Source organism: Trachurus japonicus, chromosome 9 (genome assembly GCF_045865225.1).
Source record: "Trachurus japonicus isolate A0001 chromosome 9, Traja_1.0".
In the NCBI taxonomy this organism is placed as follows: Eukaryota; Metazoa; Chordata; class Actinopteri; order Carangiformes; family Carangidae; genus Trachurus; species Trachurus japonicus.
In genome coordinates, this window is record NC_140915.1 from 14,766,455 (window position 1) to 14,790,843 (window position 24,389).

Sequence of the window (24,389 nt, forward strand, 5' to 3'; positions counted from 1 at the left end):
CTCCTGTGGGCGGGGCTCTGCAGGTTTACAGGAAATACAACTATCAGGAAGTCGCCTAGTAAGAAGTTTGTGAAGATTTTTGTTTGTGTCGCAAAAATATAGAGAAGTATGGCGTTCAAGGCGACTCAAACTAGTTGAACTCGGTCAAAGAGAGAGCGGATAGTCTGCACACAGAGACAGAGAAATCAGGTGTGAACGTGTGTGAACGCTGCCTGCGAAGTCTAAAAGGTAGGATTCACGTTGACATGATTCAGTGTGAGTGAGTGGAAGCGCTAAGTTGTTTGCACTAAGAAAAAGACCGAAAACAACTGGCCTACGTTAAACTAGAGGGGAAAAAAACACGAAACATAAACAGAGAAGGAGTGATATTTGACATTTGGATGGTTAGATTTGTTATACAGTAAGCGGATGAGAGATGAGATCAATAATCACCGTATAAAAAAAGCATGAAGTCGAAAGCGGAAGCAGCCTGATTGATGCATGCTGTCACTGCAGCGGTAGAGGCCTGTAGGACACATCTGTAGGGCTAATAAATACAGATATATAGGCTATAGGGGTTAATGTACACATCCTTCCATAGGTTATTTGCTTCTGTGCTGTGTAATTTTAATTTATGTTAAAAATCTATACAGTAGGCTATACAATCAGAATAGATATTGTTGTTGTAGGCTACATGATTATCTGATATTGATCCAATAACAATAATATTTTATCATTTCACCACATAGCTACACACGTCTGCAGTTGTAGCTACTAACAAAAAACACTGACCAAAAGAACTAAAAATCACACTTAGCTTCATGATAAGACAAGAAACACCACATTATACATATACGTAAATAATTACAATTTTATTTATTTATTTGTTTTTATTAATAATTTCACACTCACATAGACATGTTGTGAAAATTAACAAAAGGAAATATGCAGCATTTATGTAGATCCCATAAGTATAACTAAAATGTGTCACTAATAATAAAATAACATTAATGATAATGATGTAGCTAATAGTGATATTGAACTGATAATTTCATGAAAGCACTGTTCCAAAACATCTTTGGCCATCTTTCTGCATTACAACACGTCATTTTCATATCAGATATTCCAGGAAAACATTAATAACATTAAGGATGGCTCCATTTATATTCAATTATCTAAATGAGCCATGACAGGAAGCCTGTGTGTGCACACTACACGAGAGACCTGGAACTGAACAGATTAATTGATTAAATATGAATAAACTCTTAATATAATGATATATTACTGTGTATTTAAAATGTCTTTTGACAAAAAGACTTTTTCTATTACTTATCAATAACATTTGATATCAGCCAGTCTGTGATAAGTTCAGTGTCAGTATGTTGGTCCGAAGTGGTGGTCAATGCTTTAGTTAATGTTAACCTTCCAGATCTGTTAATTTGATTATTTCTTTAATGATTAGTTCATTGTTTAGTATGTAAAATGAAATTATAAATAAAATCTTTATGAGGTTCCAAGTGACCTATAGATTCATTTCCAGTTTAGCCTTGCAAATGCTGAAGTTGTGAGTCCCTCACCGAGCCATTTAAATCACTGTTTCCTTGTTTGTTTGTTTTGTATTGTGTGTGCAGGACCAGCTGAGGAAGCCATGAATCGAGTTCCCCTGCAGCAGCCACAGAGCTGCGGGCCCTGGGAGCTGAAGGAGCGGCTGGGCACCGGAGGCTTCGGGAACGTAACGAGATGGCAAAACAAGGTACAGTACACACAACCCGGCCCCCACACACTCGTGATAAGGAGTGATCATAAACTGAATGACTGGAAATTCCTCCAGAAAGAGGATGTTTAAATGGACTGAAAATTTAAAGTGCTCAGATGGAAGATAAGTGAATAAATAGCCCTGCCTGCATTTCCCAGAAGACAACAACAACAATGTAAATGACAGCAATTAACATTTCCAACTTCAAAAAATGTCATTTTGTCAAGTACGCCAATATACAGTAGCAAATAAAGGACTATTTTGTCCTATTTACAAATAAATCCAGCAAGTTTAAAGTGCCCTCTTAAAGTTGAAGTGACAACAACTCTCATTGCACATGAGGAGCACATAACTGTTTCCTCCATTGAATTCCATGCAAAACTCCCAGTTTTATTGTTTTTACATAGTCTTTTGTTTGTGTTTTTGCCAGTGATATTAACATAGTCCAGTCATGTTATGATTAAAATTATGAAAAGCTAGAAATAACCAAACAATGACCAAAAAGATTTGAGAAACGGTCATACACAAAACCGAGATGACGCACTGGAGGACTTTGTGAATGAGTTTATCAGCTGCACCGTTTTTGACCGTAGTACGTATGACATCAGTCCAGGAAGACGATTTCTTTTCGCACCCAGTAGAAACCGTTTCTATTGTTATGATATCACACTAAGTCACAGGATGAGAGCGAGGACGCTGTGGGAATACGAAAACGCCCGCTGAGTGGACCTTCCTCTTCCTCTCCGAAGAGTTACTCACTCACGCTCACGTTCAAGGCAGAACTCGAAGCGTTTAATGAGCCAGACAACATATTTAGGTGAATTAAAAAGATTTATTACTGTTGATAGCTACCTGACACACCATTGTTTCATTTATCAAAAAAAATGCTGGTTTGCCCACTGTGTCCACAAGAAGGAATCAGCACTCTTTTTTTTAATTTATGGGCATATTAAAAGCTCCCTCCCTTCCTCCCGTCTTCACATATCAGTTACCACTGTATCAGCTCGGAGTCATGACTCACCATCCATGACCAAACACTTTCAAGTTGACCTCTTAAACACAATTTAACGGTTTAATTGCAAAGTTAAAGGGACAACGAGGAGTTTGTATTTGGTTATAAAAAAGTCTCACGTTAATGTGGATGAATCTACGCTACCCACACTTGTTAATGGCTCCATTTTCGATAAATATATTGTTTTGTCTCTATCGTTATTTTGTTATTTTAATTAATGGTGGAAATGCTGACTGTAATTGTTAGAGCTTTTGATTTTTATTCTTCTTATGGTCTTAATTATGTACTGATCTCATTGCACTGTTGTCGTCTGTATGTGTGTTGTCATATGATTTAGATAAATAATGATGATGATGATGATGATGAATACTATCCCATAGGAAATCTTTTCACTTTCCAATAGAAGAGATTTTTACATATGGACTTTGTTGACATGGCTTCGGCCTCGATGGCTGCACTTGTGACAGTGTAAGAAGAAGTAACACTGTCCGCACACAACTGTTGTGTTGTATGTAGCCTATGTAACAGTGTTGATCATCAGTGCTACTGCAGACTGAGCTGTAGGAGGAAACACAGGAGGAAAATGACCGAGAGCTGCAGAGGGCACCGCTGGCACCGGCACTGCCCAGATGATTAAGCTTCCGGAAATAGGAAATGTCCTGTCTTCCTGTACAGTATTAATGACAATAATGCAGGTTATTATTAGTTCCCAGACCACATTATGGGAAAGCAGGGTGGATGCCTTTTCCTTGATGATGCCATGAAGAACAGGTAGTGATATGTAGGCTACTTGTGTTGCTCATCGTTTTTGGCGAGCGGTTAAGATGTGTAGCTAGTGTGTGCGTTTGGTGCGCTGCGGGCAAAGATGTCACCATTCCTGATTGTATTCATGTCACGGTTTGTTCCCCATATTGAAAAGAAACAATATTTGATATGTTTAAAGCCTAACTGGTCATGCTAACATTTCCACTGTGATTTAACATCTGTTATGTGTTTTATCAATGTTTTAATGGAGAAGAAATGAGAAGTTATACAAAAATTACTGTCATTCTGCAAATACTATCAATAGAGCTCCAGTTATTGGATTGGAAGTACTTTATTAATCCTTTAGAGGGGAAATTAGATATCACCTTAAAACAACAAGGAAACATAAGTGCAAAGCATCAACGTCACACAAACAATCAACAGCACTCAGCAGTCAACAACAATGTTCATTAAAAAACTTCACTGCAACAGGTAGAAAAGAAGCTTCTAGATCTCTCTGATTATCACCTTGGCATCACTGGTCGGGCTTCAGGTCGCCAAAGACATCATGCAGGATGCCCCTGAGTTTCCTTCCTTCTCTCTTCCCCATGACCACATCTAGTGAGTCAGTAGGCAAGCAAATGATGGATCATGCCTTTTTTATTAACTTGTAGATCCTCTGTCTGTCCCCCATCCCCGACAGACAACGGCATAAAAAAAGCACAGCCAATTGACAACAAAATTAATCAAATTAATTAGTTACGTACTGTATTCAACACCAAATAATCATTTAACTCAGTTGCCAAGCAAAAGTGTGAACATTTACTGATTATTTTTGGACATGCAAAAGTAAATGAACTAAATATTTGTATTTTAGACAAAAAAAGATGTCTCCTTAACTTCTTGGAAAACTTCTAGGAAATTGTGATTATCATTTACCACTGTTTTCTTATGTTTTACAGACCAAATGATTGATAGATAAACATACAGTACTGTGGGGCAGTGTTTAGCTCAGTTGGTAGAGCACCCGCCCCATGTGTTGAGGCTATAGTCCTCGCTGCAGGCGGCCCCGGTTCGAGTCCCGCGTCGGACGGCCCTATCCTGCATGTCATTCCCCCCATCTCTGCCTCCCATTTCCTGTCACACTCTCAACTGTCCTATCGAATAAAGGCATGAAAAGCCAAAAAACATACTTTAAAAAAAAAAAAAAAACATACAGTACTGTAACATTAGACAGGTTTATTAGGTAGTTATTCATTATTTAAGGAGAGGGGGTGGGAGTCTATAAGTTTTACTTCTTCTCACTCCTTTTCGAATATGAATTTCTATATCTCATGTTTAAATGTTTTGTCTTATTGTCTTTTTTAATAATATATTCGAAATCAACATCTCAATCAATCAAATAAATAAGACCATTCATCAGTTATCAAAAGTCATTATTTGCACTAGGCATGCAGGGAAACTCTGACATCAGTTCCCAGCCTAGTGTAAAACGTTATCGCTTCTAGTTTTACACAATCAAATTTTACTTTCTTTATGGCCACCTCACGGATCATAATTAACAAACTGCTGCAGATTATATATACATATGCAAAATGACATATTGGCCTATATATTATCTACCTAAACAGCATGTGTGTGTGTGTGCTTGTGCTTGTTTTTAGGACACAGAGGAGCAGATCGCTATAAAGCAGTGCCGTCAGGAGCTGAGCGACAGGAACAAGGAGAGATGGAGTCTGGAGATCCAAATCATGAAGAGGTCAGTTTCACTCCCACGCGCAGCATCACCCGACTGAGTCTGGACAGAGATCGTTATTGTATTAACAATCTCTTTTTATGGTGTATAGATGTTTTTTCCTCTTCTTTTAGTACCATTTTATTTCTGTTGCCCTGTTACGTCTAAATTCTCATCTCATTTTGTCTCATTTGAAAATAAAAAGGCTATAATATGAATTTTAAATGGGACATAGTCTCAGCATTATTTTATGAAGCAGGAGCTGCCTTAACGTCATGCCCTAATTCACTTTTTCTAGAGTCAGACATTTTTGTTTTAATAAAAACGACAGATATTACGGTATGTTGGCCTTATCAGTTTGACTTTCACAGGTGCCGATGAGTTCATGTGCTTTGTGCAGTACAGAACAAACCTGAGCGCAATGTCTCTCAGATTAATCAGCAGTGCTCGGCTCTGAAAAGAAAAAAAAAAGAAAGAAAAAAAAAGACCAGATTTCCTAACTGTTTTGTTAGTTTGTTGTTTGTCCGGTGACATATCATCTAAACTGGTCTCGCTGTTTAGAAAGGATTCAGGAGTCTGTTTTTCCACAGTGATGCATCTCAGACATCTGACATGTTGGTGTGTGTTTTTTTTAAACTCGGCTGTAGAAATCGGTGATTTCCCCGGGTTCTCTTCACTGTCAGACTCTTTGGTACCTTGCCCTGAAAGCCCGTTCTGGCATGTGAGAGAAGTTTTGGTTTGACTTGTTGTGACTCACGCTGGTATATTCCATGACAGGCTGGGTGCAAATGAGTTTGACATTTGACTTTTTATAGACCCATCTGTTTCACAAATTTTCTCAAAATACAAAAACTAAATTTGCGTCCTGAAATAGTAAAAATCACACAAAGCATGAAATAATTAGAACAGCATGGACGTTTGGGTTATTTTGGGTCTTGTGGTGGTAAAGTGCCACCTCCTCATTTTTGCTCTGGTTTGGTGTATGTTTCATTTCCACACACACGTCTGCGCCGTCTATTAACAGTTTTAGTTTTTGTGTCAGGGTCACTGGAGGTGGATGGCAGTTTGTCCTGGTTACTGATTGTCTGTGAGATACAGTGTGTGTGTGTGTGTTTTGTCATTAGCTGGTGCAAACATGAGTATAAAACCAAATTTTTCCCCCTAGTCCCAATTTAACAAGTGTGTTGTTTTCAGACAGACATGACCACAGCCCTCTCTGTGCACCCACGCTCAACTCGTGGAGAAACCACAGGGCAGGGGACACACGTTCATGGCAAACTACAGTACCATTATGTTATTACAGCTACTTAACACAGATTTACTGAAAAACATAACACTTTCACAATGTTTTTTTGAGTTATGATGTGTCTACACAGAGCTTGTATTGGGTTAATCCCACATTTTCATGCAGCTTTACCATTTAATCCTTCTCTACTCTACTAACTATGATTGTATCCACCCTCAAAATGTTTTCACCTATAGTCACGAGGCAGAACAAAGATGAAAGAAATATTTTCTACATCAGATCATGGGACCCCCACCTGCATCACGGAGTGTCCTATAGTAACACAACATGACTATGCTTCTACTTCTAAAGTTTGTTCGGCTACACAAATTCTGCAAAAAACAACATGCCAACGACTAGAAATAAGTAATTCTGTTAAAACCGTCTTTGAGTCCCCTGATAATGTAGCTGTTACAGCACACTGATAAGATTTGCGACACTGTTATGATCTCGGTATGTGCTGAATTTTTGCCGTCTCTGGTATCACTTTGAGTTTGTTATCTTTCAGTCTCTCCTTTGCTTTTTTAACATTTTTAACGAGGTCGTGACATTGTGGTTATCGGAAACTTTTCCAGACAGATTTATGAGACAGCAAAGACCGAGAAACAAAGGAACATCACACAGTCAAACAAGCAGAGGGGAAGCAGTGATGTTGTCAGCTGTAAAGGCTATCAATTAACAAACTAATGACTAGGTTTGAACATCACTATGAAGAGAAGGCTTTGTTTGTTGGACTGTATGATGATACAAGAAAACAAAATTATATGATTGTATGCACTGTAGACATACACTATGAAAACTGATAGAACATGTTGCTTTTTTAAGTTGTTTCAGATAAGAAGTTACCAAACTTTAAGAGGTCTAAAAACGCAATTTTGTTTTTTGTTTTTTGTTTTCTTAAGAATTTCGCTTTGGATTGTAAAGTATGCAAGGAGGATGACTAGTAGACAGTACTTCATTTGAATTAGTTACAGTGTATGCCAAATAAGATTTATTTCATCAAATTAATGTCAAATATTGTAAAGGTGGATTCAACATCACAACTCTTATAAAGCACCAGCTATCTACTGTCTGTATCGACTAATGGCAGCTTTGGCAACGTGTGTATTGTGTAGGCTACATTCAAAGTAAAAAGTTGAAGCGTGACACATTATGCAGCAGCCGCACTGACTGACTGACTGACTGACTGACTGACTGACTGATTGACCGACGTCCTCTTGTCTTCACTCTGCTCAGGTTGGATCACGTGAACGTCGTTGCGGCCAGAGAGGTTCCTGAGGGTATGCAGAAAATGGTGGCCACCAATGACCTGCCGCTGCTGGCCATGGAGTACTGCCAGGGAGGAGATCTGAGAAAGGTACGAGTCTCAAGGACACTGGGCTAGAGCAGAGAGACCTTTGGGTTGAAAGTAGTATTAACCCATGATAAATTAAAGGGATAGTTCACCCAAAATTCAAATTTCACTCATTATCTACTCACCCTCATGTCGACTAAGAGCTGTGAGAAGTTTCAGAGTCCTCCGTTCCTTCTCTGAGTTACAGCGGGGGGGGGGGGGGGGGGGGGGGGGTCCGTGCAGCAGTATTTGTCCATATAATGGTTGTCAATGGATACCAACTTTCTTCGTCCAAAAAGACACACCAAAAAACATCCAAATACCCCCACACAGCTCGTCTGTAATGTCCCTCTTGTATTGAAGCCCCAACATGAGAAATTGTTCCGCCGGTCAGTGCAAATCTCGCAGGAAGAGCAGTTTTTCGGAACAATTTCTCATGTCGGGGCTTCAATACAAGAGGGACATTACAGACGAGCAGTATGGAGGTATTTGGATGTTTTTTGGTGTGTCTTTTTGGACAAAGAAAGTTGGTATCCATTCACAACCATTATATGGACAAATACTGCTGCGCGGACCCCCCCGTAACTCCGAGAAGGAACGGAGGACTCTGAAACTTCTCACAGCTCTTAGTCGACATGAGGGTGAGTAGATAATGAGTGAAATTTGAATTTTGGGTGAACTATCCCTTTAATAAGTAGTCATTGTGTGTATTGATAATCATATTTGTATCACTTTTTGCAGTCTGATGATTATTCGGCTGTGTAAACCCTTTTCTTGTGTTTATATGGGTCAGAAAAGTTCACATTTTCCAGCAAAAAAAAAAAAAAATCAATTAGTTCCACTGAACTGAGTTGAAGGAAGCGAGGAGTTTGCTCGCTGCTGGTGCATTGTGAGGAGAATCTGGTGCACTTTTCTAATCCCAAACCCACTGAGTGTGCAGCAGCCTGAGGCCGTGTTGGCACCAGGCTGCCAGCAGAAGAGGAAAATGCCAACAAACACAAACCGCGCAGTGTCATAAAAATTTCAAAGCATCCCAGATGGTCCAAAACTAAAACTAAGCAGTCGGGTCGGGGGCAGATGGAGCGGTTAGCGGGGAGGACAGAAGAGAAGAGAGTCGGAAAATGGGACCATCCTCTTTTGTCAGGCGTTGCCACAAGTTTCCAGCTGTGGAACGCTTTGAAAATAGATTTTTTTTTTTTTTTTTTCAATAGAAGTAAATCAAATCAAAGTGTTTACAACAAAGGCTCTGATTTGCAGAATCAGAATTGCTGCTTAAAGGGATAGTTCAGAGTTATCCGTAGCTTCTCTGAGTTACGGGGGGGTCCGTGCAGCACTGCATGTCCATATGACGGTTGCGAACGGAGCTCACTTTTCCTCACCATCCAAATACCTCCATACTGCTCGTCTGTAATGTCCCTCTTGTATTGAAGCCCCAACATGAGAAATTGTTCCGACAAAAATTAAACAAGTCTATATTTTAAGCTTGTTTGTAGCGGAAGCTCCCAGTGTCTCAGTCTCAAATCCCGCGAGATTTGCACAGACACAGGCAGAGTAGTGAACTGAGACACTGGGAGCTTCCACTACAAACAAGCTTAAAATATAGACTTGTTTAATTTTTGTCGGAACAATTTCTCATGTTGGGGCTTCAATACAAGAGGGACATTACAGATGAGCAGTATGGAGGTATTTGGATGGTTTTTGGTGTGTCTTTTTGGACGAAGAAAAGTGATCCCCGTTCGCAACCGTCATATGGACATGCAGCGCTGTGCGGAGCCCCGCTGTAACTCAGAGAACTCAGAGAAGCACGGAGGACTCTGAAACTTCTCTTAGTCGACATGAGGGTGAGTAGATCATGAGTGAAATTTGAATTTTGGGTGAACTATCCCTTTAAAATCAAATCAACAGTAAAAAAAACAAAACAAAGCAAAACAAAACAAAAGCCCTAGTCCTCTGTTGTACGTCATTACACCTCTTGTAAACACAGATAAAAAGCTTTTTATTGAATAAAAGAAGGGAGTTTTAAAACATGAGTAAAGAAGACAGAGTGATGAAGCCTCTCTGTCTCTGTCTGTGTGTGTGTGTGTGTGTGTGTGTGTGTGTGTGTGTGTGTGTGTGTGTGTGTGTGTGTGTGTGTGTGTGTGTGTGTGTGTGTGTGTGTGTGTGTGTGTGTGTGTGTGTGTGGTTTTTCTTCCTGTGGTTCATATTGTTTAAGTATCGAATGTCTTTCTGCAGTATCTGAACCTCTTGGAGAACTGCTGTGGAATGAGGGAGGGCTCTGTTTTGATTCTGTTACGGGACATTTGTAAGTACCTCGCTCAATCCCCGGCTTCATCACAACTGTTGTGAAATCCTTTCATCATGTGAGTGTGTCTTTGTGTGTGTCTGTGTGTGTGTCTGTGTGTGTGTGTCTGTGTGTGTGTGAGAGAGAGAAAGAAAGAGAGGGAGCGATTGATCGAGTGAGCTGGAAGCATGATTAGTTTCCTGTAGTATGGAGTTAGTCGTCACGGTGACGTAGCAGTAGCATGATGTCACCAATGACCATTTAACCACCAACCTCTTAGTCACTCTAGGGGGGCTCCCCGCACGCACACGGGCTTACGTCAACCATCGTCCCGTTGTTCGCAACACATAACGTACCGAACGTTCACAACAGCAACACAAGTGTGTATGACATGTGTGTGTAAACGGCTCTGACAGAAGACATATGGCATGGAGTAAAAATGCCCACACACACACACACACACACACCACACACACTTCCATAGAAACTCCTTTTCCTGTTACCCACTGGTGTGGACGTTTCCTGATAATGAGTGATCCCCTCTCTACTAAATTTTTTTTTTTTTTTTTAGGAGTGAGGGGAAAGAAACAGGCATGCGCGACGCGTCCACACCCCACAAACGCACACTCTCACTCGTACACTCATACACAACACCTACACAAACACAGATTCATTTAAGGGGCCACAAGGTTATGATTTCCGCTTCTCTGAGCCTCGCATTGCCAGCACACACACGAGTCACACTTTGACGCAAGAGAAGCAGCGGCGGTAATCGTTTTGAGTCCAAAACCTCAACTGAGCCCGTTTCACCTTTTATTACTGTGCACCATCCTGATCCGTTTGCACCTGTAGCCGCCCACACCCACCGGTGATGTCACATCCTCCTCCAGCTCTTCTTCTCAAAGTCTCTGCAGTGCGGTGTCAGAAAACATAAAGATGTTAAACCACTAGTTAACAGAGATGGACACAGTACTCGAGTACCCCAGTACTTGAGTAAGAGTACAAATACTACTGGTCAAAATTTACTCCGTTACAAGTAAAAGTAGTTCAGTCGACATGTTATTCGAGTAAGAGTAAAAAGTACTTGCTTTTAAAGGTACTTAAGTATCCAAAAGTACATGCTTTTAAATTTACTTTAAGTAAAAGTAAGAGTAAGAGTAAATTTCTTATTTTTCACATCAATGAATTGAATTTAAGGACCTTTTAACTCTTGTTTCTGAGAATTAACTCTTTGAAACCAACTGCACTGATGTGCTGCTTTTAGAACCACAATGTTATATAAAGCTGCAGAAACACCTATAAAAACAAATAAAATGAATGGGATCATAAGAGGACAGCAATTGTCATTTTCACGTTTTGTCCAATAGTAATTTAGAAAAAAAAAAAAAAAAAAAGAGCAGACCTGAAGGTAACGAGTACTTTTCAGCCTTCCTAGAAATTAAAGCAGAAGTAAGCGATCCGGTCATTTTGGCTAACTTCTTGTCAGCCGATGGAGTTAGCAGTCCCCGCCCTCGTCATGGATCTATTGGTCCTCGTCCCTACGTCACCACATTCACGTGCATCCCTTGGCTGCACACACAGAGAGGACCGCCCCTTTATGCCGTTCTCTCTCCTCATTGGATAAAGGTTGTAGGATACAAGGAAAGTTTTCTCCTCGGCTTACAGCAGAGCAGAGTGACTGACAGACCCGTGTTTCAGACCAAACACTCTATGTAAGTGATTTCCGTCGGAAGATATAACTATTTAAGACTTATATTAACACAAAAATATCGCTTACTTCTGCTTTAACTCGAGTAAAAGTAAAAAATATTTGTCTTGGAAATGTATTCAAGTAAGAGTAATAAGTACCAAAGAAATCTAATACTCAAGTAAAATACAAATCCTCTGGATATGTACTTAAATACAGTACTCAAGTAAATTTACTCCATTACTGTCCACCACTGCTGGTTAAGAGTAAAGAAGTAAAAGACTAGAGCACCCCAGGGTGTGTCGGTGTCGGTGGACATGTGATATCACTGTTGTTGGGTGTGGTGCTGCGACAGAGCACAACTTATGACCCTTCAGTGATGCTGGGTGTCATCAGAGGGGAAAACACGGCCACAGAGGGCAGTGAAAAGTGAAAAGTGACAAGACTTGACTCAGCCGTTGATTCAAGTCGAAATCCATAAGTTTTGAAATGAGAATAATCTGAGGGGGTGGTGTGTGTGCATGCTTCAGGATTCATTAGCTGGTAGTACTCACGGAAAAAAACCCAAATCATTGTGGGTAATGAATGTAGGAGCACGTGGAATAGAAATGAACTTCTACATTTGTTTTGATTATTTCATTTTTAAACAATCCATTGTGAATCTAGCTGTGTTATAGGAGTGTAATGTTAAATCCACGTGCTTTAAAAACATAAACATGCTAAATAAATTAAAATACTATAATAGTTACTCACTCTGGAGGAGCCTGCAGTCTGAAAAAGAAGTTGCCTTTAATCCAGGATAAAGACAATTAGTGTGATGTTTTACATTACAGCCTGACTGATACTGGAGTTTTAGAGCCTGACGCCAAGATTCATTTTTTTTCTAGTTACTCATTCATTTTTGATATAATTCCCTCAATTTGGTGGAATTTTAGCTAATATCTGAAAAAAACACTGTTTATAAATGACCTCACTCAAATGTTGCATGACTGTGTTGCAGTTTCTTTCCTTTATTCGATAACATATTTCCTTTGTGTACTGCTATTTACACATTTAAGTATTACAGTCATATACACATTATGTATTTACATCTATATACTTTTTCTCCCTGTGCACTGTCCACTCTGCTGCTGTAATACTGCAAATTCCCTCACCGTAAAACTAATAAAGCTGTGTCTTATCTTATCTTACATCTGCCTGGACAATTTCTCAGTCGAGCTCTAGTTTCCGTGCAGCATTAATCTTTTTTATATGAGAGTCTTCGCCAGGTTCATAAAGGTAAACTCAGACTCATGCTTTGAGACGTTCCTCTGAAGATGCCTCACTTCTTCAAATCATTTGAACTGGTATTGCATTTACTGTGTTTCTCCTTCTCCTCCTCCTTCCTCAGCCTCGGCTCTGACCTACCTCCATAAGAAGAGGATCATCCACAGAGATCTGAAACCAGAAAACATTGTGCTGCAGCAGGGAGAGAAGAGAGTGAGTTAAAGACCCCGCGAACCCGCTTGTTATGACAAATACACACAAGCCACAACAGAGGAGTCGTATAAAGGCTCTTTGCCTCTATGTGGGTTAAGCGCAGGGAGACTCGTGTCTCTCACGTCCACATGTTTACACTCACCAGTTGCTGCTCTGCATGTTTAATGTGGAAAAACTCAATCCTCGAACTTATCCCTGCAGTCATGAGGAACTTTTGGGGCCGTCCCGCTCTCACCTTCCTCTGCGGGCCCCCTTTTGTTTGGTTATGTAACAAATCATAGCATCCTGCAATGGGACCTCAAGGAAATGAAAAATGTTATATAACGGAGACCAGACATATTAAAGAAGTTATATATTCACATTTATGCACACTGCTCTGTTTATAGTATCTTAACAAAACAAATTTCATCTGCGCTAAGTTTACAGTTCTGCATGAAAACATGTTTTTGTCTTTCATACCGGAGAAACAGCAATTTCAACATACAGAAACAACTATACTATAACTATAGACTAAATTTGTTCTTGTTTACGAGATAAAATTTCATTGATAACATGCTTGTCTCCTCTGATCTTAGTTGATCCACAAGATCATAGATCTGGGCTATGCTAAAGAGCTGGACCAGAGCAGCCTCTGCACATCGTTTGTGGGAACTCTGCAGTACCTCGTAAGTGATGAAACACAGGTGGACACGTTGTACACATGATTTCTTCACATCAAAACCTCGTACATTGTGTTTTGTTTTGCTATTTCATCTTCCATCTCTCAGGCTCCGGAGCTCATCGAGAGGCAGAAGTACACGGTCACTGTGGACTACTGGAGTTTCGGGACTCTGGTGTTTGAGTGCATCACAGGGTTTCGACCGTTTTTACCCACCTGGCAGCCCGTTCCCTGGTAGTACCACCTTTCACAAATTCTCAGAATTCATCAGCGAGGGGAGTGAAGTCATGTTTTCCAAAACTGTTTTGAACGAGCGATGGATTTCAAAATTTTCCACCATCATTTGACCCTTCTCAAATCTGCCTCCTTCACCTTTGAGACCGCAGCCGAGCTTTGAACAATGATATTTTTGATATTGAGCAATGATAAGCTTCATTCAAAATGAATATTATTCTTTCGTGCCTGGATTCTTAACACACACACACACAATGAAAATATAAATAAACCAAGCAAAGAATTGGAGGATATGTGGGAATTGCCAACTTCAATGACCTCGGTGCCTCTCTAATATGATAAAAGAAATGGAACAGGGCTCTGGGTTACACAGAGAAAATAATACTCTCCTCTTTATTGCACGCATCATTTGCAGATAGAAATTTACAGTCATCCTCATAAAACAAAGATAAACAACTGTCTCTAGAACTTCTCTCTGACCAAATCCATGTGTCTCCCTTTTAGGCACAATAAACTGAGGCTGAAGCAGGACGATGATATTGTCGTTTACGAGGACCTCTCGAACGAAGTCCGCTTCTCCAAACACATACCCCAGCCCAACAACCTCAACAGGTGCTTGTGCTTCTATCTGACTCAGAACCCACACACACACACACACACACACACACACACACCTTAAATACTGCTTTAGGACTGTTATTATCTCACTCTCTCTCTGCTAACTGTTGCTTGACAGTCTGTTATTAGAGAAAATGGAGAAGTGGCTGCAGCTGATGTTGAAGTGGTCTCCTCAGGAGAGAGGCAAAGACCCCAACGCTACACCCAGCAACTGCTTCCTTCAGCTGGAAGTCATACTGCAACTCAAGGTCTATTAATTCATTCATTCATTCATTCATTCATTCTTTCTTTCTTTTACCACCTCATCCCTCTCGGTCTAGTCGTGTGATATTTTTGCTTCATATGACTCATCATCTTGGTCCTTCTCACTCCCCCACAGCTGGTTCATGTCCTAAACATGATGTCCGCTAAGATCCTGACGTACTCGGTCTCGGACGATGAGACCGTGGCCGACCTGCAGCTGAGAATAGAAAAAGACACCGACATCCCTGCGGCCAATCAGGAGCTGCTGCTGGAGGCGGGGTTAGCCTTGGAGCCCAATGGACTGGCCACGCAGTGCGCCATAGATTATGCGGTAATATCTGACTCCCAACGCCGCTGCATTGACAGATTGTCCAACAACACTATAACTTAATAATAGACTTGAGTCACTTCATTTTTTATGATCTGCATGTGTAGGAAATAGATGGCCGACGCACCGACTTGCCTCTGGTCTTCCTGTTTGATCGCTCCTCTTGCAGTTACGAGCCCCAGTTTGCTCCTCGCACCCTCCCTGAAAACATCCGCTTCGTCCGTAAGTTCAGTTTTCTCAGCTGAGGGTATTAAAAAAAAAAGAAGTGCAATAGTGAATATTTTGTTTTGTGAAGTTCTATTTTTTAGATCTAGTTACTCTTGTGTGTGTTCATTCAGTTGAATATGCTGCTTTATGTAAACACATAGCCTAAAACTAATGTCTAATCAAGGAATTACTTAGAAGTTGGGAATTTGAATTCTTTTTTTTACTATAGTTGAACTATGTATGTACACACTACTAATATAAAGAAAAAAAATAGCTGTATATAGATGCAAACCCTTGATTATGATCATCTGCAGATGTGACTTATGCTGTGTTAAATGTATTTAAATGTAAACCACGAGCCGTATTATCTGCCTGAGCTGAAATCTATCTCCTGTGAATATTCTCATTTGTCCAGGTCATCGTTATCCCCAAAGAAATTTAAATGAAACCCAACAGTTGCGTTTGATTTAAAGGGATAGTTCACCCAAAATTCAAATTTCACTCATTATCTACTCACCCTCATGTCGACTAAGAGCTGTGAGAATTTTCAGAGTCCTCCGTGCCTTCTCGGAGTTACGGGGGCGTCCGCGCAGCAGTATTTGTCCATATAATGGTTGTCAATGGATACCAATTTTCTTCGTCCAAAAAGACACACCAAAAAACCTCCCAATGCCTCCATACTGCTCGTCTGTAATGTCCCTCTTGTATTGAAGCCCCGACATGAGAAATTGTTCTGAAAAAAATTAAATAAGTCTATGTTTTAAGCTTGTTTGTAGCGGAAGCTCCCAGTGTCTCAGTTCACTGCTCTTCCTGTGTCAGTGCAAATCTCGCGTGATTTGCACTGACCGGCGGAACAATTTCTCATGTCGGGGCTTCAATACAAGAGGGACATTACAGACGAGCAGTATGGAGGTATTTGGATGTTTTTTGGTGTGTCTTTTTGGACGAAGAAAGTTGGTATCCATTCACAACCATTATATGGACAAATACTGCTGCGCGGACGCCCCCGTAACTCCGAGAAGGCACGGAGGACTCTGAAACTTCTCCCAGCTCTTAGTTGACATGAGGGTGAGTAGATAATGAGTGAAATTTGAATTTTGGGTGAACTATCCCTTTAAGTTTCTTTGGGGATGAAATCTATCTGAGGAAAAACTCTGAACTCCAAACTGTACTCAACTGACTAATATATGATTACAATATCTGTTGCTTTTTCTGACTTTGTGTGTTTTCACATGTGTGTTTCTTTGTCTTTCTCATAGAAACTGACCCCAAGCACCTCCTGGCCTACAGCCCTCTGCGGAGGACCTGCGGCCAGGCGTGGCACACCATCCGCTCCCTGAAGGAAGACTGGCAACGGCTGCAGCAGGGGCAGAAAGCTGCTATGTAGGACGCACACAAACAGAAATGCATGCATGTGTATCACCCATTTTACATGTAACCACAATTTTTATTTTCCTTTTTTTCCTGCAGCATGAGCCTCCTGAGACACAACTCCTCGCTGTCCAAACAGAAGAACGAGATGGTGTCCATGTACCAGAGACTGACAGCCAAGCTGGACTTCTTCACCACCAGCCTTCACATAGATATGGACAAATACCAGGAGCAGACAGCCACCGGGATTGGTATTATCTTAGAAAAACATTCGCCTAACAGCTGCTGAAACTGCATTTTATCTGTTTTTTTTTTAATGTGAATTATTCTGAGCTCTACTGAGTTTCTGTGAGAAATAGCACAATCCAGTTTGCCAGTGGCTAATGACAGGCTTTTTACATTTTCTAGCGTCAGAGAAACTCCTCTGCGTGTGGAGGGAGATGGAGCAAACTGCTGTCAGCTGTGGTCAGGTAGAGTTGAGTGTGCTTCTGCATACAGTATGTGTGTGTGTGTGTGTGTGTGTATGTGTCACTGGTGCTTTAAAAAGACTAAAACCCACATGTGGGTGCCCAGGCTAAGGTGAGCGAACTGGAGGAGGAGATAATGCAGCTGCAGCCAGACATAGTGGATGTGCAGAGGCAGCCGTGGAGGAGCGGAGAGGCCCTGGACACACTGTAAGTCTCAACCAAACTGAACTCACTGCAAAAACTCAATATCTTACCAAGAATATTTGTCTTATTTCTAGTCGAAACAAATCTCATTATACTTAAAATAAGACTCATCACATTAAAAAGTAGCTTGTTTTTAGACACTTTTTACTTCTTTCAAGCATATTTTCACTTGAAAAAATCTGCAGCAAGTTTTTCTTTCTTATTACAAGCACAAAAAACTAGCTTTCACTGGCAGATTTTTCTACAAATTTGTTTGAAACAAGTGAAAATGATCTAAAAACAAGTAGATTTTTAGGTGATGGAGATTAGTTCTGACAAGAAATGAGACATTTTGACAAGAAATAAGACAAATATTCTTGGAAAGATTTTGAGTTTTTGCAGCGCTGTAAAAGAAAACAATACAAACAACAAAACCAGCTGCTTTGTTTACCTTGGACTTTGCTCTCTTTCCCACCTCTCTGGTCCCCCAGGGAAGGAAAGGCCTTGGAGCTGTTCCGTAAACTCAGGGAGAAACCTAGAGGTTTGGATTTTTTTTCACGCATCTGTTCCCTTTTTACTTAACACTGGTTCCGGTGTTTCCGTGTGAAAATAAACCCTCCCTTTTAAGTCTCCTCTGGCTTTCCCTTTTCTCAGACCAGAGGTGCTCAGGGGACAGTCAGGAGGTGGTGCGCCTGGTGCTTCAGGCCGTCCAGTTCTACGAGAAGAAGCTCAGGGACTTCTACACACACCTCAGGTACACACACACACACACACACACACACACACACACACACACACAATACTTGATACCTGACAATGGTTCCCACGTCACAATAAACTTGTTGTTTCCTGGTCTTTCAAAGCACACACACATCTTTTGAGGCATAACCAGTATGGTCACTGTGATGGAAATGTGGGTTGCGTAACTGAATGAGTAGTGGACGGCTCATTTGCTGCTTTATGTATAAAAATGAAGCACAGTTGCCACACATACACATCCATTCACTTCCACTTTTCAGTGAACATCATACTAATTTTAGTACTAGTGACCTCATTAATGGTTTCAATACATCCATTTGTCCATCGTCTGTACTGCTTATCTGTGCAGGGTCGCCCAGCTGACAATGGGCAAGGGTGGAGTACACTTTGAGCAGGTCACCAGGGCCGACACATAGAAAAAAACCTCACACATTCATATTCACACCTACGGACAGTTTAGAGTTGCAGATTAACCTAGTGTGTAAGTCTTCGCACTGTGGGAGGAAGCTGGAGAACTCAAATCCATCCAGAACCTTATTGCTAACCCCTGCACCACCACATGCCGTCCATAGTTAATGCATGATGCATGATAAATAAGAGGCCACTACATTGCACAGTTAAAGGGATAGTTCAAATTGAACTATCCCTTTAAGACCACTGATTATGAGGCTTTGAGCTTTTGTTTGCGGTTACACAAAGAATAGAGTCAGAGTCATAAGTGGATTTTTTTTTTTAACATTGTGTTTCACATTTCGACAAGTCACTGCAGGAAGAGCTCAGGTGTGACTGTAGTGGATAGTAAGACCGCAGACAAACAGGAGAGGGAAGTTACTTGTCAGTCTGTCTGGTATGTAGACGCCCACACACAGTCCTGAGAAGAGCGCCAATCTGGCAGGACAAGTGGAAACACTGGTGCCAGTGACTTGTCACCTTTTTACACTTTTAACCATCACATCACGGCTGTAAATGTTGACACGTTTGTAACATTTAATTTCGGACATTTTACCATTTATGACACGCAGTTTAATTGCTTATCGTGGAGTGTAAAAAAAATCACAAAAGTATTAGTAATGAAATTCTGCATGAAGCCATCACACCTGTGGTTAGAAATGTCTGGAAGTCGTTAATGATTCAGTATTCAGTGGGAGGATGCTGTTTGCAACATGGCAACCCAAAAATCCCTTTTTTTTAGAAGTGTCATAATGATACTTAACCTCACAGCTGATTCATTCAACGTACAGTAATAGCAACATCCAAGTCATGCATGTTGCAATATGTTATATTTCTTCTTCTTCTTGTTGTGTGTGTGTGTGTGTGTGTGTGTGTGTGTGTGTGTGTGTGTGTGTGTGTGTGTTACACAGTAAGACGGCGGTGTGCCGTCAGCGCGTGATGGAGCTGCTGCCCAAGGTGGAGGGCGTGGTGCAGAAGATGGTGGAGAGCGAACAGGTCCTGATGAGTCTGCAGGAGAAACGACAGAGGGAGCTGTGGAACCTGCTCAAAGTCGCTTGTGTGAGGACGCGTGAACCACACACACACACACACACACACACACACATACACACACTTCTGCCCTCCTTTAAAGGGATAGTTCACCCAAAATTGAAATTTCACTCATTATCTACTCACCCTCATGTCGACTAAGGGCTGGGAGAAGTTTCAGAGTTATCTGTGGCTTCTCTGAGTTACAGGGGGTCTCGGCGTAGCAGTGCATGTCCATATAACGGTTGCAAATGGATACCAACTGTCTTCGTAACAAAAAGACACACCAAAAAACATCCAAATACCTCCATGCTGCTCGTATGTAATGTCCGTCTTGTGTTGAAGCCCTGAAATGCGAAATTCTCCCAGCCCTTAGTCGACATGAGGGTGAGTAGATAATGAGTGAAATTTCGATTTTGGGTGAACTATCCCTTTAAGGGGATACCTGTTCTGCCCTACAAAGGCAAAGTGCAGTATCTGCATTTTTTCAATTTTTTATTTTTTTGACCAATCAAAAGTGTGGCATATTCTCTTCAATCTGGTAGAATCTGATATTGGTATTGCTAAGTTATTTCCAGTTTATTCCATTGGAGTAAAACCAAGGCAAAGTGCCGTATCTGTAGCTAATACCAAGCCAAAGTGCAGTATCTGCACCAAAACCAAGGCAAAGTGCAGTATCTGTCATAAAACTGTCAAAATTGGTCATTTCATTCATTCAGTCCACCTTTATCTAATCAATTATAGACTTTATCTAATCAATTATAGATGCAAAAAGCTGTTTTTCTCAGTTTTGCATTTTTACAGATACTGCACTTTGCCTTTGTAGGGCAGTATATAAGTGTAACCTCAAATAGCAATCACTGAGCACCAGCAGGTGTCCAAATCATAAGTTTATCTAATTCACAAGCACCACTTACAGCAGCTGCGGTCGTTATGGATGCATTATTTATTTTGAATATTGACTAAACGTTAACCACAACGATTTTAAGAAGTTTCATCATCGACATCATCAGAAAGGAGAATAACGTGTCGTATATCATGTTGTCTTGTGTAGAGTAAAGTTCGCAGCCCAGTGAGTGGGAGCCCTGATGGATTACGCACGCCCTCGTCAGTGCCGCCTCTTCTGACCCCGAGACAAAGCCTACAGCAGCTGTGAGTGCACTGACACACACACACACACACACACACACACACACACACACACACACAATACATGCATGATATTTTGTACACATCTGCCGACTACCTACTTTAGTTAAAGCAGAAGTAAGCGGAATATTTGTGTTAATATAAGTCTTAAATAGTTATATCTTCCGACAGCAATCACTTACATAGAGTGTTTGGTCTGAAACACAGGTCTGTCAGTCACTCTGCTCTGCTGTAAGCTGAGGAGAAAACTTTCCTTGTATCCTACAACCTTTATCCAATGAGGAGAGAGAACGGCATAAAGGGGCGGTCCTCTCTGTGTGTGCAGCCAAGGGATGCGCGTGAATGTGGTGACGTAGGGACGAGGGCGGGGGCTGCTAACTCCATCGGCTGACAAGAAGTTAGCCAAAACGACCGGATCGCTTACTTCTGCTTTAAAGTTGTGTTAGTTTTCTTTGTCCCCAGCTCGGGGAGGACACATGCATTCATGCACGCACACACACAAGTCCTGTACAAACACAGATTAACTGTTCGCCGTCCTAGTGACATCTTTATGGCTCATGAATCAAACCTTGGGTGTGTCTGCAGTGACGAGTCCCTTGTGGAGCAGAGCCGGACGTTTGAGAGTCGACTCCAGAGTTTGCTGCATGACACCATCCAGGAATCAGAAAGCAGTATGGAGGTACACACACACACACACACACACACACACACACACACACACACACACACACACACACACACACACACACACGCACACATTATTCCTTTCTTTTCTTTAGATTTGGTTGTGATGCTGAGCAGCTTTGAATAGATTTCTCAGAATTGCGTGTAAGACTTTAAAGCTCAACACTCTTTTGTTTTTGTCCTAGATGCTGAGGGAGTGGACGTGGCTGCAGGACAGCCAGAGTTTCTCCAGCGACCTCTCCTAAAAGTCCGAGCTCATACTTTGATTATACGTGATACTCTGCTGCCTCTCTGTGGATGGGACGTCACACTACATGTGATGCAGCACCAGCTGTACTTACAATGTGAATGGAGTAATAGCTGCTGGCACATAATTTGCTTAATGAGATTAGGGAGTAGGTAAACCTATTCACTGAAAATGTTCAGCCAATTCTAATTCTAATTCTGATTATTGATCAGAACAAGACAATTATTATTTATTTGCGAATTTCAAAGAAAGAATGAAATAAGTTTGTTATTCACAGATTAGCCATTTCAAGAAAATTGTATTTAAATACAAACTGTCTTACAGTATGTGGAGAGGCTTGAAAGGTCGATCTATCCTGAGACAGCTGAGATTCAGAATTCATGAGTGTAAAAAAAAATTGAATTGTAACCAGAAATATTCCCTTATTAATTTTTTTACCTTATATTTTAGTTACATTTGTGACACCATGTTTGGTGAATTTTGTTCAAAGATTACAGACTGTAGATTTACGACTATGTTCTACAGTTTGATATTAAAATGGATTTTAGCCATATTCTAAAAGTATCTCTGCCTTGTACCAAAATGTAAATATGTATTAGGTTTTTACCAAATTTTGTTTTTGTAAGACAGTTGTTGAAAAACATGGGAAACTGTGATATCTTTATGCTGAATGTCTTTGAACATGATCAAAGAACTGACATAATAACAAGGACACCTGAAAAATACGGTGCAATCCAAGTTCCCTGCTGTAAATTCAAAGTGGCTGAGTGAACACAACACAACCGTTACATTACTCTCATGGTTTCGTTTAAGGTGGTGATAAAAACTGCTTCAACGTTATTGATTTTGTAGCATTTTCTTGTATTGTTGAAACAATGGAAACGCATAAATTGTCACTTTTTCTGTTGTAAAACTGTGAATACAGTTCACACATCAACAGCTAAATTAGCAGTATTTCTCCTCACCTCCTTATATTTGAATTTGTGTTTTAGATACAACTGCCACTGCTGCACAATGTTGTTCAGCTGCATTGTAATTTTTTTTTCACGCTTTGCTTTGCCCATTTTAATCCCAACAACTGGAGGCAGACTGCACTATAGATCATACAAAGTGATCTATATACATATACTATATTGACTGTCTGTATCTTTGTGTACATACTCTATGCTGTTAAGATTGCAATAATGTGAGAATAAGAATGTTAAACATTTCTATGATTGTTTCCAAACTAAAACTGAATTTTGTATCTTGAATACAGTGTTTTTGTTTTTCTATAATAGATGTTTATTTTCTTTCATTCATTTCCAAATCCAATCTCCTAAATTCTCATCCTTCTCTGTTTCATGCCAACCAAAAGTAAAAGAAAAACGCACACTCGTTAATGTTATAAAGTTTTACATTCTTTATTCCATTAATTCAATAAAATTAGTTTGAGGTCCTAACTGTCGACTAACTTTCCTATACAAAGCACAGCACGGATAGAGTGAAATGTAGTGGTTGAACAGGTACAGGACACAAAACGAGACAAGACAAAGAGGTGACACAGAGATCCAAATTGCCATCGGCCCATTTTCTTTTACTAAACAGGACCTGAAAAATAGACGTTTTGGCAACTGAAGGTTCACAGTTTATTACTGTGTTGTTACTGAGGTGGAATCACAGTCAGTCCACTCAGTCTGAGAAGGATCGGCCGCTCCTTGTCTGCTCTGTTTGACTCTCTCCAGCTTTTTATTGCATCTCTTTACAGTCACTGTACTTGTCAATGTGACAATGAAGTCAAAAACGTCCCTCTCTAGCCTTTAAAGCATGCAACAAAACCACAATATACCAAAACAAACATCCTCTAATAATCTTTTGAATGTCTAAAATCCAGAACATATTGGAACAAAAATTACCTGACAACACAGTCAAAATCATATCTTATTTTAGAAAGACATATCGGAGACAAATGCTCTATTAAAAGTGCACTTTCTCTGGTCAAACTGATCATTTAATAGCACATTATTGAGAGAAACTTGGTTTTGCATGATTTTGATTGTATATTATAATGCTCAAAGGTTGGCTATGGGACATGTAAATAATGTAAAATTTAAAAACAACCAACACAACATGTGATGTTTGATTTCTTTAAAAGTTACAGTACTGGAGTTCTTGGAGGCTGCTTAGGGTTTCTGGGTTAAGGCCAAACAATGTGTGCATTTGTGTGCATGTGTGTGTGTAGGATTCGGGGTGTAGGGAAGATGTGTTTGTGTGCCACCGAGTGGACCTTTGTGGTGTTGTCACATTTGGGCTTTTTTTTATTCTTCTCCTATGTTGCTTTCCTCTCTCTCTCGTCCTCTGTCTTCCCGTTGAGCCTTTACGCCTCCAGCTCGAAGCCCATGCCGACTTTGTGTCCACCGCCGTTCACGTTCTTCCCGTCAATCAGGCCTGAGAGGGTGAGCTTCACACCTGCACAGGAAGAGGCGAAGATT

The 24,389-nt window shown here is 40.6% G+C and overlaps 2 protein-coding genes across 6 annotated transcripts in view; one reads left to right on the plus strand and one right to left on the minus strand.

Annotated features, from left to right (window-relative positions):
* Positions 1 to 23,360, plus strand: ikbkb (inhibitor of nuclear factor kappa B kinase subunit beta). 2 transcript variants are annotated; one of them, XM_085786114.1, is made up of 22 exons: positions 1 to 50; positions 1,611 to 1,732; positions 5,156 to 5,250; positions 7,748 to 7,868; positions 10,077 to 10,146; positions 13,203 to 13,291; positions 13,867 to 13,956; positions 14,059 to 14,183; positions 14,688 to 14,795; positions 14,920 to 15,049; positions 15,181 to 15,375; positions 15,480 to 15,594; positions 16,839 to 16,962; positions 17,050 to 17,201; positions 17,359 to 17,420; positions 17,524 to 17,624; positions 18,092 to 18,141; positions 18,255 to 18,354; positions 19,721 to 19,868; positions 20,893 to 20,990; positions 21,573 to 21,666; positions 21,857 to 23,360. In XM_085786114.1, the coding sequence occupies exons 2-22, from the start codon at positions 1,628 to 1,630 to the stop codon at positions 21,914 to 21,916; spliced, it is 2,232 nt and encodes a 743-aa protein (XP_085642240.1). In that variant the 5' UTR covers positions 1 to 50; positions 1,611 to 1,627; the 3' UTR covers positions 21,917 to 23,360. The 2 variants fall into 2 exon arrangements, with proteins under 2 accessions (XP_085642240.1, XP_085642239.1); XM_085786113.1 differs by having other exon boundaries at positions 22 to 228.
* vdac3 (voltage-dependent anion channel 3) overlaps positions 23,303 to 24,389 on the minus strand; it is a 10,481-nt gene continuing 9,394 nt past the window's right edge. For all 4 annotated transcript variants that reach the window (XM_085786118.1, XM_085786116.1, XM_085786115.1 and 1 more), the window contains one exon: positions 23,303 to 24,366. In XM_085786118.1, the coding sequence (XP_085642244.1) occupies positions 24,275 to 24,366 (92 nt within the window). In that variant the 3' untranslated portion in view covers positions 23,303 to 24,274. The remainder of the gene's footprint in view (positions 24,367 to 24,389) is intronic.